The sequence below is a fragment of the Xenopus tropicalis genome, chromosome 4, assembly GCF_000004195.4.
Source record: "Xenopus tropicalis strain Nigerian chromosome 4, UCB_Xtro_10.0, whole genome shotgun sequence".
Lineage (NCBI taxonomy): Eukaryota > Metazoa > Chordata > Amphibia > Anura > Pipidae > Xenopus > Xenopus tropicalis.
The window spans coordinates 123,776,432-123,789,865 of record NC_030680.2 but is presented as its reverse complement, the minus strand read 5'-3'; the positions used below and the strand labels follow the sequence as shown (position 1 = coordinate 123,789,865).

Here is a 13,434-nt window from a genome sequence, read left to right as displayed (position 1 = left end):
TATCTGCATATTGAGGACTAATTGTTCACTTTTTTTGCTCAAATTATTCTCCATTAAATAAACCAGATGCTCAGATATGTCTTTAATTTTATACATTGTGTGGTATGGGTTTTGTGCATTAAAATGAAAATTGTGTGGGAGATTTTTAAAAGCTTTGGACCCTTTTATATGTATATATATATATAATAGAATAAGATTGGGTCTCCTAACATTCGTTCCTGGTTTGCTTCAGGTCCAGTAACCCATAGTAACAGCTTACATGTAGCTAAAGTTAACATGTTTGCTATGGGTTACTGGACTTTGGCAAATGGTGTCTTGTTCTACATTGTCCCAACAGAACGTATCCAGGGACCAGGGAATCCGTAGCCATTCAGGGTGTTTGTGATTTGATCAGGCAAAGCAAATAAATATTCATGTGTTTAATTTGGCCAGTGCATATTTTAGTGGTTTTCTTTGATTATTCCCCCGGGCTGCATGAAAAAAATAGCAGGGCATCAGTCGCTAACTGCCATGTGCACAGGACCAAAACAACTACCTATCTGACCAATCGCTTGCTTGGGACCTGAACAGATTTCTGTTGAAATGCTGTTGCAGTTTTTTCCCAGTGGGTCTGCATAGGCCCCTAACACTATCTGATGATTAGCCTGGGAGCCAAACAAGCAGCTCAAGCCCCCGTAGCCAGCAAATAGTTCCAAGATCCACTGCTTTGTTGACCATGCTATAGGAGATATTTACATGTTTTGGACTGTGTTAGGCAAAATGTAACATTAAACTTATCATATAGACATATCCTATATAATCTCCGTTCTCCTGTTTTTCCACAGCAAGTAAAGTTAGGGAGCCCAGATTATCTGCACTGCAGCAGTGAGGAGGCAACAGAAGACTTTATGAAAAGAATTGATTGCTATAAGAACTCATATGAGACCCTGGATGAGAACTTTGACAGGTATGGTGTCTCCTTTTGTATTTACTGGTAAGCCCTGAAGAGAAGGGGCAGTGAGAAGAGAAGGGGTAAATCAAGGTAACCTTGGAGAGAAGGGGTGAATCAGATTGGAGAGAAGGGTTAAATCAGGATAACGTTGGGGGGGAAAAGGGGTAAATAAGGCTAACCTTATAGAGAATGGGCAAATCATATTAGAGAGAAGAGGTAAATCAGGGTAACCTTGGAGGGAAGTATTGAGGGCCATTGTTCTCTTCCTTTATTGCAGGGACCTGTCCTATATTAAGATCATGGATGTAGGCTGCAGATATCTTGTTAATCGAGTTATGGATCACATCCAGAGTCGCATTGTCTACTACCTCATGAACATTCACATCACTCCACGCTCCATCTACTTGTGCCGACATGGGGAGAGTGAACTCAATATCAAGGGGCGCATTGGGGGAGATTCTGGACTCTCCCGCCGGGGGAAAGAGGTATGGCTGCTATTTATGCTGCTCTGCTGTTGGATTGTGGCCCTTCAATGATTTTTTTTTTCCCTTACACTCAGCTCTTTATTATCTTTGACAAGTATAGAAATGTTTGTGAAACAATTATTCTTATAGAATAGTGATTGACTCATCTTAAATTCTTTGGTCTTAAAACTGGGCCCCCAGAACTGCCTTGAGGGAGAAATTGGGTGAGGCATGCCCACAGTTTGGAACCTCTGCCATAGACTATGACTTTCCAACATGCCACTGCCTGTGGGTTACAGATTTGTATATCCTCTGCAGTCCCTTCTACTTTCTCAGTCTCAGAAATGGTTTTCTTTAAAAAGCAAAACAATAATTTGTTTTAATATATCATATCTAATCCTGTGACCCTAGGGGGAGCAAAGGTTTCTGTGCAACGGGATTGAGGATTTCTGCTATAAAAGACCCTGCCAAGTTTTTATTGAAGTGCCTGCTCCATGGTGCTTTTGTGGCTGAGCAGATAAGCAGCTCTGAAGTCCATCTCATTTAATAACCAGATGTCGTAATTATAATACTGTGACCTGTGCATCACTTGGCACTACCAACCTAATAATCAAATAAATGTCTAATCTAAGGCAGTGTGGCATCCTGTGCACTTTGTCGGGACAAGCCTGTGCCCCTGCAGCCATATCCAGGTGAAAATTTAATGGGGTGGGCTCAAGTTTCACCTGGTAGTTTTAATCCAGTAATATTTATTACACTCTCATGTGCCCCACTATCGAATCAGGGGGACTTCCTGCTGCGTAGCTAATCCCCACTTGGGCACCACGCCAGCCATGGCAGGTGCTGATCTGATTGCAGCTGCAGACAGTTTGACACTTGTTTGGGCCTAGCAGTGTATTAAAGGGTTTATGATCACATTTATTGTGAGTACAGCACAAACAGTGGTGTCTTTTTTTCTCTTCCTGTCTAGCCAAGTATTGTTGGCCTAACTGCCACTTTTGATAGCAGCACCCACCTCTCCCCATTTTTTTAGTTTTCCCTGATATAAAATGCTTTAATGATTTTGACTAGTGATGGCAGGAGGGTTGTGCCTGGGAGCTGGAAGGGTGGAGATGGGGGGTGATATCTCTCTTCTATCGAGCTAAGGTTATAGTTCAACTTGTTGTGCAAAGTGCTGAGGAAATGGGCCAAGTCTAAAAGATTAACCCTGAGACCTAAGACGTTGTGCTCTTTGCACTTTGGGGTTATGAAATATAATGGGCAAAGTTCGCCACAGTTTTTATTACCTAAAGCAACCAATCAGCATTTAGCATTTCTTGGTCACCTCTCTTTACAAGCTTGCCAGATGTTGGACATTGCCCAAATATTAATGGTCTTTAGTCTTTATACATATTTAAATATGGCTGGTTAAGAACTCCAGCTGGCACAGTGATAGGGTCCTCAGACAGACCTGGCCATTCTAAATGCCTTCAAGTGTTACAGTCACAATTCCACCATGTGTATGGTCAGGTTATAGCAGATCTACTTGTTAACCCAATTGCCTCCCTGGGCTCAGTGAGGGTACCACAGCAACATTTTCATTCCACTATTTTTAAACTTGTAAAGGAGAACTATATATTCTGAAATAAAACAACCAACATTCAGTTTATACCCTAATAATTGACCTTTCAAAGAATCTTGCCAAATTAGCACATAAAATACTGCAGGAGACTTGAAATAATCAGAGGCTTAGTTTCCCTTGAAGCTGTAGTTGAGAAGTTGCAATCTGTTCTGGGAATCCATTGCTTGAGGTGTTGACTAATGGCCTTGTGATGAAAGGTGCTGTAATGAGGATGTGGTGCTGGGTGAGTGGGATGTGAGTGGCTGCTGTCCTGGTGCAACAATAATGTTGTAACTGTACAGTTCCGGGAAATTGCTTTCATTAGATGGAGAAATGGGCTGAGCCAAATGGCAGGAAGTGGGGCAAGAAAGCTCAATGCACAGGTTATTGTATATACAGCTCAGGTGGCCCATGTTTAACTGAGAGCATCTTATATATAAAGGAGAGCTTGTTTGTTCTGAGTGCATGCAGAAACAATATGACCAATTGCAATGAAAAATCTCAGGCACCTCCCTCTCATCCACAAATATATCAGCATGTACTTTTGGCTTGCTGTGTGTTCAAATGACCACAAATCATTCATATGGACGTGGAATGCAGCAAAACATTTCAGGGACTGTTCTCTCATCTAAGAGTTTGTAAAATGTTTGTTCCTTTCCCCACCCATTGACGGCAGCCCACCTTTTTTACCTGACCAATCAGATTTCAGCAAAACAAGTACAGGTATGGGACCTGTTATTGAGAATGCTCAGAACCCCGTATAAGGGGGTCTTTAAGTCTATTAAAAATAATTTAAACAGTAATTCAACCTAGCAGGACTGTTTTCCCTCCAAATCTTAAAGGTACTGTTTTATTTTTATAGAGAAGAACTAAATAATTTGTAAAAATTTTAAATTATTCCCTCGTAATAGAGTCTGTGGGAGATGGCCTTCTCGTAATTCGGAGTTTTCTGGATTATGGATCCCATAGTTTTCAAGGTGCCGAACTTAATGCTGCTATCCATTTACCCAAAAATCCCTTCCTTTCTGATTGTGGATCAGATTCCACAATTCCATGTTATAGGACAGTCTGGCTTAGGGCCACACAGACTTAATTGTATGACATCATTATTTTAATATTATCTGGTCCTTAATCGACCCATAAGTTGGACAGCACTGCTATTGGGAAGCTACTTAGCAACACATTGTGGCAGTGGCCAAACATGTACACAGGGGTTTTCAAAGGTACTGAGCTTCAGTTTGCAATCTGTTTACCCCCAAATCGCATACCTTCCATCTTAGCAATGAGATTGTGCCATTCCATAGTATTGAAAACTATTAAGCATACATTATGAGGGAGAAAACATACATGGAAGTTTTCAAGGGTACTGAGCTTGGTAATGCGGTCTCTTTGCCTGCATTGGGTTAACAACCAATGATTATTATAGTCCCACCTACCTATTTGACTAATGACATAGCAAAACATTTTTGGTGTTGATAATACTGCAATTTTAAATATGTAAGATTGGTGGGTGCCTCAGCTGGTTTAATGTAAGACCAGCTCATTGTATTGGGGAATGAGTGATGGGGGTGGCAGCTTTGACAAAAGTTGGTTTTGCTAAACTGTCCCCCCAGAATGTTCCATTCCAGGTGTCCTGGTTATTCAACCAGCTTCTTCTTTTATATGCTTCAACCTTGTCTTCATTCCTTCCCTCTGTCCAGTTTGCTCAATGTTTGGGCAAGTACATCCATGAACAGAACATCCATGACCTGAAAGTCTGGACCAGCCAAATGAAGAGAACAATCCAAACTGCGGAGGCCCTGAGTGTTCCTTATGAGCAGTGGAAAACCTTAAATGAAATTGACGCTGTGAGTGTGTGTAATTCTCCATTGTCTGTATTGTGCACAACTGGCACCTGGTTGGATATTTAAACACATACTAACATCACATAATTACCCACATATCTTTTTTTTTTTTCCTCTGTTATTTTCTCATGTTGGAAGTTGATATTCTTATCTCACCTTTTGCCTAGTTAATTTATTAGTTTCCACCCCAAGCAGCAGTACAGTAGCCAAGTCTTTTGAATAAAGGGCAACTGGCACTTGTTAGGTGTCTTGTGAGACTATTGCACTGATTGGGTGTATAACTAGTAGCTCTAATGTTTGGCTTTTTCCTCAGCTGCTGCTTGTGGGATTGTTAGTCCATTGATCCTGTAAGGTTATAAATGTATTTATTTTTATTCTGTGACTAAAATATATAATTGATTGTGCCCTTGCCTCCCCATTTGGTCAGACTGGCCGGGGGGGGGGACCAATAGGCTTGCTGCCTGCCCAGGTCTGGGGGCTGGGGGAAGTTGGTTTACAAGGGGGGGGGTGTATCCTTGGGTGATGGCCCCTGGTAGGCCCCAAATAACCTAGTCTGATACTGAGCACCCTCTTTACGCCCCTGAAGTGTTAACCAAGGCATTCCTTAACAGTGACTATTTCCTTTAATGTGTTATTTGCACAGGGGGTGTGCGAGGAAATGCGCTATGAGGAGATCCAGGAATCATTTCCACTGGAATTCGCTTTGCGTGATCAGGATAAATACAGATACCGCTATCCCAAAGGAGAGGTAAATAATGGGACATGGAAACTTATTAGCGTAGAAGTGATCCCACTGCTGGAAAGTAACAACTGAAAATGGTGTTCTTGCACTGAGGCATTATCCTGTCTGTCTGTGACACTCCATGGAAACCATATTCCTTCCTGTAGCAGAGAATAATTATAAATAAAAATATATCTAGGGCAGGAATATCCAGCCTGAACCATCTTCTGTTGAACTACTGTTCCCAGCACTAAAAAGGGGAGTTCTAGTTTGCTAAAATTGTAGGGGAGGTCCAGGTCGGACACTCTTTGCCTGAGATTAGTGTGTTGTGATAATAAGTCACACAATCCATGCTCACCCAACTGTGCGCAAACAGCTCTGTAAGGAAAGGGCAACATGAGAGCTTTGTGCCGCCAGTGTTTGTGTAGCTGCCGCCTACATGCACTTCTGTGTGAGTTCACGTGGCTTGATTCTGAGGAAAATGAAATTGATTTGGAGTTGTGTAATTGTCCTTCTGTCAGAGTTAAAAATAGCAAAGTGCTCTGTCAGCCATCTTGCCTGCTATTACTGTTTGCTGCTACTAATCATGCCCAGCGCAGCACTCCGAGTGTGTGGGCATAGCAGGTAGAGCTTTTAGCCTGACACAGACAGGAAGAAACTGACTAGGAATCTTAACAGCTGTTTAGTTACTAGGGCAAAATTACCATAGCATCCAGGCAGCGGTTGGGAAGTAAAATGGTAAAAGGGCTGAATACACATAAGCAGTAGTCTAAATGAAAATGAAAACCTCCACATTCAATCTGTTTTTTTTTTTTTTTTTTTTTTTTTTTTGCAGGGGTCAGTGACCCCCACAACCAGATAGTATTTTCTGCCTATGACAAGAAATGGGCAAAATAATAGGGCTGAAAATGAAATTTCTATAAATGTAAATACAGCCAGTAAGGGGCCATTTAGATCAACAATCCCGTAATGTGGATTGGGGAAATGAAGCAGAGCCTCATATCTGTGGCCCCTCATCACTTCCTGATCACCCATGGCCCCCCTTATATGTTGTCTGTCCATTTGGTCTTTAGGCCGGGGCCGGGGGCTACAGAACAGGCACAAGATTCGTATGCGAGAGTCATCATTATGTTTTGCTGTAGCTGATGTTTCTGTGCATTTTATGAATTTTTACATCTATTCTTTGGGTATATGTGCATTAATTCTCTCCCTCCTGTGTATAATGGAATAATCTGCTATAGAGTTATTTAATTTATTCGCTCTATATATATATTGTGCTTTATCTCTGCTAATTTACTTTGTGTATAGAGTCTTTTTGATAATATCTATATTTAATTCCCACTGCTTTATGAAAGTATATGTTGCCACTTCCATCTCTCTATTAAGTGATAAATCTTCTTACCTTGGTATTATATGTAAAATTATTAGTTCATGTATAGGAAAAAAGTTTTTTATTCTTCTTTTTAATTTGTAAGATTAATTATGTGTAACACTGTGTGATTATTTTTAATTGAATGAATTAAACATTTTAAATAAACTGATTTTTATATTTACACTGGGTGGTTTAATCTGTTGAGCGCCAACTTCTTTTTGTAATAATTTTACAGTTTATATTTGGGATTAGTTCGGAGGTAGGCAGCTATTAATTTTTAAGGTCACATTTTAGGTCACTATTGTTGGGTATTTATGTGGTTTTTTGCTAATTGCACGTTATTTATACTTAGAAGTTAAAGTTAATTAAGCGCAGATAAGGGTTGACTTTGTTTCTGTGCAGTAGACAAATGCGTTGTGTTGCCATGTTGGGCAGCTGCACCGTGCCAATAATCACACTCTGTTTGCAGTCCTATGAAGATCTTGTTCAGCGCCTGGAACCCGTCATAATGGAACTGGAACGACAGGAGAATGTGCTGGTCATTTGCCATCAAGCCGTTATGCGATGCCTGCTGGCCTACTTCCTTGATAAAAGTGGAGGTGCGCTCAGAAATTTTTTCCCCCTACATGTGGCACCGACACTACGCTTATTAAACCTTCTGCTTCTCTATTTCAATATAATTTGTTTTCCTCTATTTGCTTTCTAAAACATTGTACAGAAGGGCTTGCATCTAATAGCAGCGTGGGCAGTATGTACAATGCGCACAGCCTAGTACTGACTGGTGTAACCCAGATATCACTGCTGTTTGTATAATTGCTGTATTATTGTTACATAAAGGGCTTTCTGACTTTTGAAACAATGTAGCAGAAGCCAGTCAGCTATTGACTTCTGCTACATTAGTTTAAGAGTCAGGGCCAGAAGTGCAGATACTGCTCTCAATAGCAATTACAATAACTTTTAAAAACATTTTCATTTTTAAATTAAGGTAACATTGGGTGGTTGCTTAGAAAGACATTTTCTTTTTGGGGGGACTGGGTTTATATCCTCTACAAATATAAACCTATTTCTTTGGCTTCATGCTGATATTGCACAGAAAATAACAATTTCCCTTTTCTCTTACAGGGGAACTGCCTTACCTCAAATGCCCCCTGCATACAGTGATGAAACTCACCCCAGTAGCTTACGGTAGGGCTCTTCTCCTATAAGCCTTGTTCTGCACTGCCACCTGCTGTTCAAACTCCAGAATGCTTTGTTCTATATTTTAGTGTGATATACCCATAAAATAATGCAGCTAGATGAATGTCTGATATTGGATTAGATTGTGTTTGTATAAGGAAGGTGGGGAACAAGCATTTACATTAACAGGACTGCACCAATTGTATGTTTGTATTATTATTAGTGCCATTAATTTAGGCAGCGCTTTTCAGAACCAGAAGGTGTACAAAAGACAGAAGAGTTAAACAATTCACAAAAATGGTTTGCAGTTACATTGGATGAGGATCGGAGACACTAGGGGGAGGGCCCTGCTCGCAAGAGCTTACATTCTAAAAGGGAGGACTGAGACATAAGCTCAGGGTAACTAGCATGTATGTAATTAAAAATAATAATATGTGTGTGTTTTTTCTCTGCAGGGTGTAAAGTGGAGTGTGTCTGTTTAAACGTGGAGGCAGTTAATACTCATAGGAATAAGCCAGAGGTAAGTCACATGTGTATTTGTGTGGACATATCACTTAATCCCACAAGAGTGCTAAAGAACTTGCAAAACAGAAAAGAGCCCACTGGCACATAGCCTGACTTTGTGGGTAGCCACAGGAGTTCCCAGCCAGTCTGCGCTGCCATTGAAGCATTTCCTGTTGTGTTCATTAGAAATGCAGGGTGAAGGATTGCTGAACTTTCACTTCACCTGTTTGGCAAACTGTATGGTAGCACTAATATCACCATAATGTAACCCTATACAGATAAAATGTTCGATATATTTTCCATGCAGTATGTGCCATCCACTGACCAGGCATAATAAGTGCTGCATTTTTATGCAGCTTAAAAACATGATACTCCTAGCCTGTATATTCCATATGCACATTTATACCTGCCCCCAGAGTATAGCATGTAGAACTGGCCTCTAAACTAAAACTGACTGGGAAGTTACAGATGTGGGAAGAATAAGGGATGAGTCTGGCACACCCTGCACTACATTTGTTTCAGTGCCAGATGCTGCAATGTAGTTTGCTCTTTTTCTTTACAGCAGCATCTGCTGGTTTAATGTAGTATTGCAAGTAGAGGTTATGTTAAGGGTTAAGTACTTGTATAAACACAAAAAAGCCTTTTACATTTTTGGGCATTTACACACGAGGTTTCCAACCTGTAGGTGCAAGGGGCACCATGAACATCTTGGAATGTTCTTAGTCAAATGGAGGCAGGGTATTCACAGGATATTAAAGGGGAACTCAAACACCACTTGAGTTTTTTAAAAAGTAAACATAATTCCAAGGAACTTTACAATATACATCAATTGGTATGCAGTTTTTTCATGATTTGTAATGTAATAATATGGTTTGGAACAGTTACCTAAGCCCCACCCCCTGCTGATCTGGCTGGCTATGTTGAGAAAAAACAGTAGTCGACTGTCCTCGGCCTTCAGCCTGTATCCTGCAAATCCCACAATTCCCTGCACGTGATGTCAATAAGGGAAGGAACATTGCAGTGCAATGCATTGTGGCTTATATAGTTCCTAAATCCTGTCTGTAAGCTGCGGAGAAGTTGTTACGATTTGTAACATCAGTGTTTTAGTCCCTCCTCCCCTGACAGGATTACAAACGATGCAGAAAGAGAAACTGTTTTGCATATAAAAATAGTATTTATTCATACTTGAAGAAATTGATTACAAGGATAGGTATATTAGGGGTTTCTGTGTGTGGGGCTCTTCCCCTTTAACAGCTCCTGTTTATATATAAATACCCTTCACTGGTACAAACTGTCTGTGTTCTGAGGGTTGAATACAATATATATATAAAATGAGCTCCTGGGGCAAAGGGGCAGCCATTCACGTTTATGGCCCATGGCACAACAGGTGCTGCTGGTAGCAAATGACCTGTCACCCCTCTGCCTGCCATAGTGGGGGCAGCCCCCTGCGCGTTATATCCTGCTTGCTATATCCTTATGTGTCTGTGGTTCTGCTCCTTAGAACGTAGATATTTGTCGCACGACAGAAGCAGCCTTGGTCACTGTGCCGACCTCACTGGATCCTGCAACCTTGGTGCATTTTTATTTACCATTTCTAAACCTCAAATCAGTTGGGCTCTGAGGTTTTCCTCATTTAATTGGGCAAATAATCCTATGCTCATAATCTGAACTATTCTGTGAAATCAAGAATCAAAGGGAAATGTCGGCATAATGGGGATGTGATTTTGTTTATTTCCTGTGTGTCAGCAGAATTATATAAACCAGCAATAGGCAAAATGCAGGGCTCCAGCTGTGGCAGAACTACAACTCCCAATTCCCCCTTTCCAAGGCCAGTTGCAGTTTTATAATAGCTGGAGTGCCTAAGGCTGCCTATGATTAGTCGGAAAATAAATTCTAGTAATTGGTTAAAAAATCCTTTCCCCCCGTCTCCCCTACATTTCAGAATGTCGATGTGGACCGCTCTAGCGAAGACGCTTTACAGACTGTACCAAATCACCTTTAACCCAGGTGGAATCCAGTCCCCACACGTTCCATGGTGGGTTTGTCTGCCAGCAGATATTCAGGATGTGAACCAGTGAAACACTGCTATCAAATATCTTCTTCATTTTTGTTTTTTGTTTTTTTAATTAAGATTTTTATTGGGTGAGTGAATGTATAAATATGGCCATGCACATCCGCTTTTCATATAGAGAGGGGTGTGTATGAATCACAGTATTGCACTCCAGTGTATGAGCTGGGAATGTTATGGCCCAGTGACTCCTGAAACTGGATTGGATAGTTCTTTCCTAACCAGCTCAAACTGGTGAATTGCTTGTTTGTTTTTTAATGAGTCAGTAAATGAAGGGGAAATCTAGTGCAGGTATTTCTTAATTGTATGCTTCCAGGTCTTGCTGAACTACAACATCTGTTGCTGACTGGCTGTGAATTATGGGAGTTTTAGTTCCGCAGTAGCGAGATTGCAGGGAATGTCTCGTTACTCTAAGCTGTTGTATAAAAAGCCATTCTATTGTTCCCTCCCCAGGTCACTGATATACTGTATCTTATTACTTGGGGGTGCATGGTACATACAATGTGGCTTCTTGTTGCCAGCCTACAGGAAATAATCTCTAAGCACCTTGTATGCTCCCAGTAGCATCTGTTTGAAGGGTCCCACAGGTCCAAGCGCACCATTGCCCCTCAGCAACACTAGAGCAGAAGACTGGTCTGTTTTTGAGATATATATTGGCAGAGCCAGGGCCACCATCACTAATCATGGGGTGCCACACTTCTAAGTTAGCAGGGTTCTCCCCCAGGGGAACCCCAAATATTAGCCCATTGCTCACCTGTGTGGTGGCCCTGCCATCAAATCGAATGGGGGCCAAATGAAAACGAATACCCTACTCACGCATGGTCCCAACCCTGATCCAACTTACCATGCTTCATTATGCCAAATCCCTTCCCATGATCTGCCAAACCCTGTCCATTTCCCTACAAGTCCTACTCCTTCACCGACCTCCACTGCCATAGGGACTGCAGTACCCATTGTACCCCCTGATGGGATCCCTGGTAATCCACACATTGAGTTTCTCTGCATTTATCCTTATTTTTGCACTACTTTTCTGCTGGGGAACAGACTAACCCATGTTCCATGGCCTCTGAAGGCAATAATCGAGAAAGGGGAGGAGGGGTCAGGCTCATTCAATTTTTACAAAACAACCTGCTCTAAATCCAATATTTCAAATTCCCTTGAGAGTTAAGTTTCCTTTAATTTCTGTTACTCTGTAGAAACTTAAACATATCGTAGTTGGTTGTTCAAACTCTCATGCATGGGAATTACTGTTCAGCTAGGCCTTTATAGAGAACTGGTATGGTCCAACTCAAAAACTTCCTTGTTTGTCCTTAACTAACCAGTAGAGCACAGTTCTATGCAGTGAGCCAATGGCACATTGTTTCCTTGGTCAGTGATTTTAATAAGGATGAGATTGCATTCCTACTGTTTGAGAGAGTCACCCAGACCACCTTAATAAGTCACATGGTTATTATGATGGTTGGCGGGGTGGGGGGGGCAGAGCAGCCATTTCTCAATATTTATCTTAAATGCAAGGGAAGAAGCTGGCTTTGCGTTGATCCTTGTCCTCCAACACATACATGCTGCTCCTTACAAATGGCTTTCCCAGTGAGTTATTGTGGCACAGGATTCTGGGTTATTCTGCACTGATAAAGGTTTATTTGCAGGTGAATACAATTCCAACACAAAGTCTTCTATGTAAATAACCAATAGCCTTTTTATTTTATATTCTGTACGGTTTGTTCTCCTGCACTTGCTACTGGGACTGTGAGTTACAATGTGCAATATGTACAGTTCATCTGTATGTGCAGAGGCTCTCGGGATGATGGTGATTCACTTGCGCTTTCTATATTTGTGTGCAGCCCGGTGTCTGCTTTCTATGGCCAAACACTCTGAAGGGTCGTGATTCTGATTAAGGCAGAAATTTGGCGCATTCGGTTTGAACCCCAAGTATCCCCTTCTTCAGCACTGAAATAGCACTTTGTTTTCATGCTGCTGTCTTTCAATCTATATGACGGTTGTAAATGGCTATTTTATTTGAACTGGGAAGTGATACCAACACTGGAGATGGTTCATTCCTATTGTGTAAATGCCAGTCCAATCCATGCACAGACCTATCTGCACCTTTATATTCTGATCTCCCTTCCTGTCTGCGCTGTAGCACGGGGCACACACATCCTTCCGAGTGCAGCACCTTGGTTCTTTCCTTTATGGCTTCTCCATTTCTGACCCCGAGGCAAAGCTAACACAACTGTGACAGAGTTCAGCCTTTCTAAATTTTCTGTGAAATGTTCTCTAGAAAGTGTAAAGAGAAGGCAATATTTTCATGTATAAATTTGTCATTTTAAATTTAGAACTTGAATGCAAAGTGAAATACAATTTATCTTGTATGAAGTGCGTGTGTGTCTCTTAATTTACCCACCGACCCCACTGCAGCCAAACCCTTGTTCCTTATTTCCTCACAGCTCATTAGAGCGGCCATTTATAATGTGCTTGTATGTACATTCTGGAGACCAGTCGTCCAATCCACTGCTGTCAGACCTCTCTTCTCAGAGCTTTGTGATTGGCCAGTATGGGTCCATCTTTTAGGACTGATCACTCCCACCTCACAATTTTCTGGTGATATTCTAGGTAACAGGAAAACAGCAGGTCCAGTCACATTATCCGGAATGGAAAGTGTAGCTCTTGGAAGCTTTACAAAAAGATGAAGATGATGATGAATAGCCAGTAATCCCCCATGCATTTTTTCCATACTTTTCAAGGAATACTCTCATG

General features: G+C 41.4%; 1 protein-coding gene across 3 annotated transcripts in view; it reads left to right on the top strand.

Moving 5' to 3' along the window:
• pfkfb4 (6-phosphofructo-2-kinase/fructose-2,6-biphosphatase 4) overlaps positions 1–12,333 on the top strand; it is a 35,431-nt gene extending 23,098 nt beyond the window's left edge. For 2 of the 3 annotated variants that reach the window (XM_031899974.1, XM_031899973.1), the window contains exons 7-14: positions 825–946; positions 1,209–1,416; positions 4,696–4,842; positions 5,483–5,587; positions 7,402–7,531; positions 8,055–8,117; positions 8,564–8,628; positions 10,114–10,495. In XM_031899974.1, the coding sequence (XP_031755834.1) occupies positions 825–946; positions 1,209–1,416; positions 4,696–4,842; positions 5,483–5,587; positions 7,402–7,531; positions 8,055–8,117; positions 8,564–8,628; positions 10,114–10,233 (960 nt within the window). In that variant the 3' untranslated portion in view covers positions 10,234–10,495. 3 annotated transcript variants of the gene reach the window in all.
• The last annotated feature ends 1,101 nt before the right edge of the window (positions 12,334–13,434 follow it).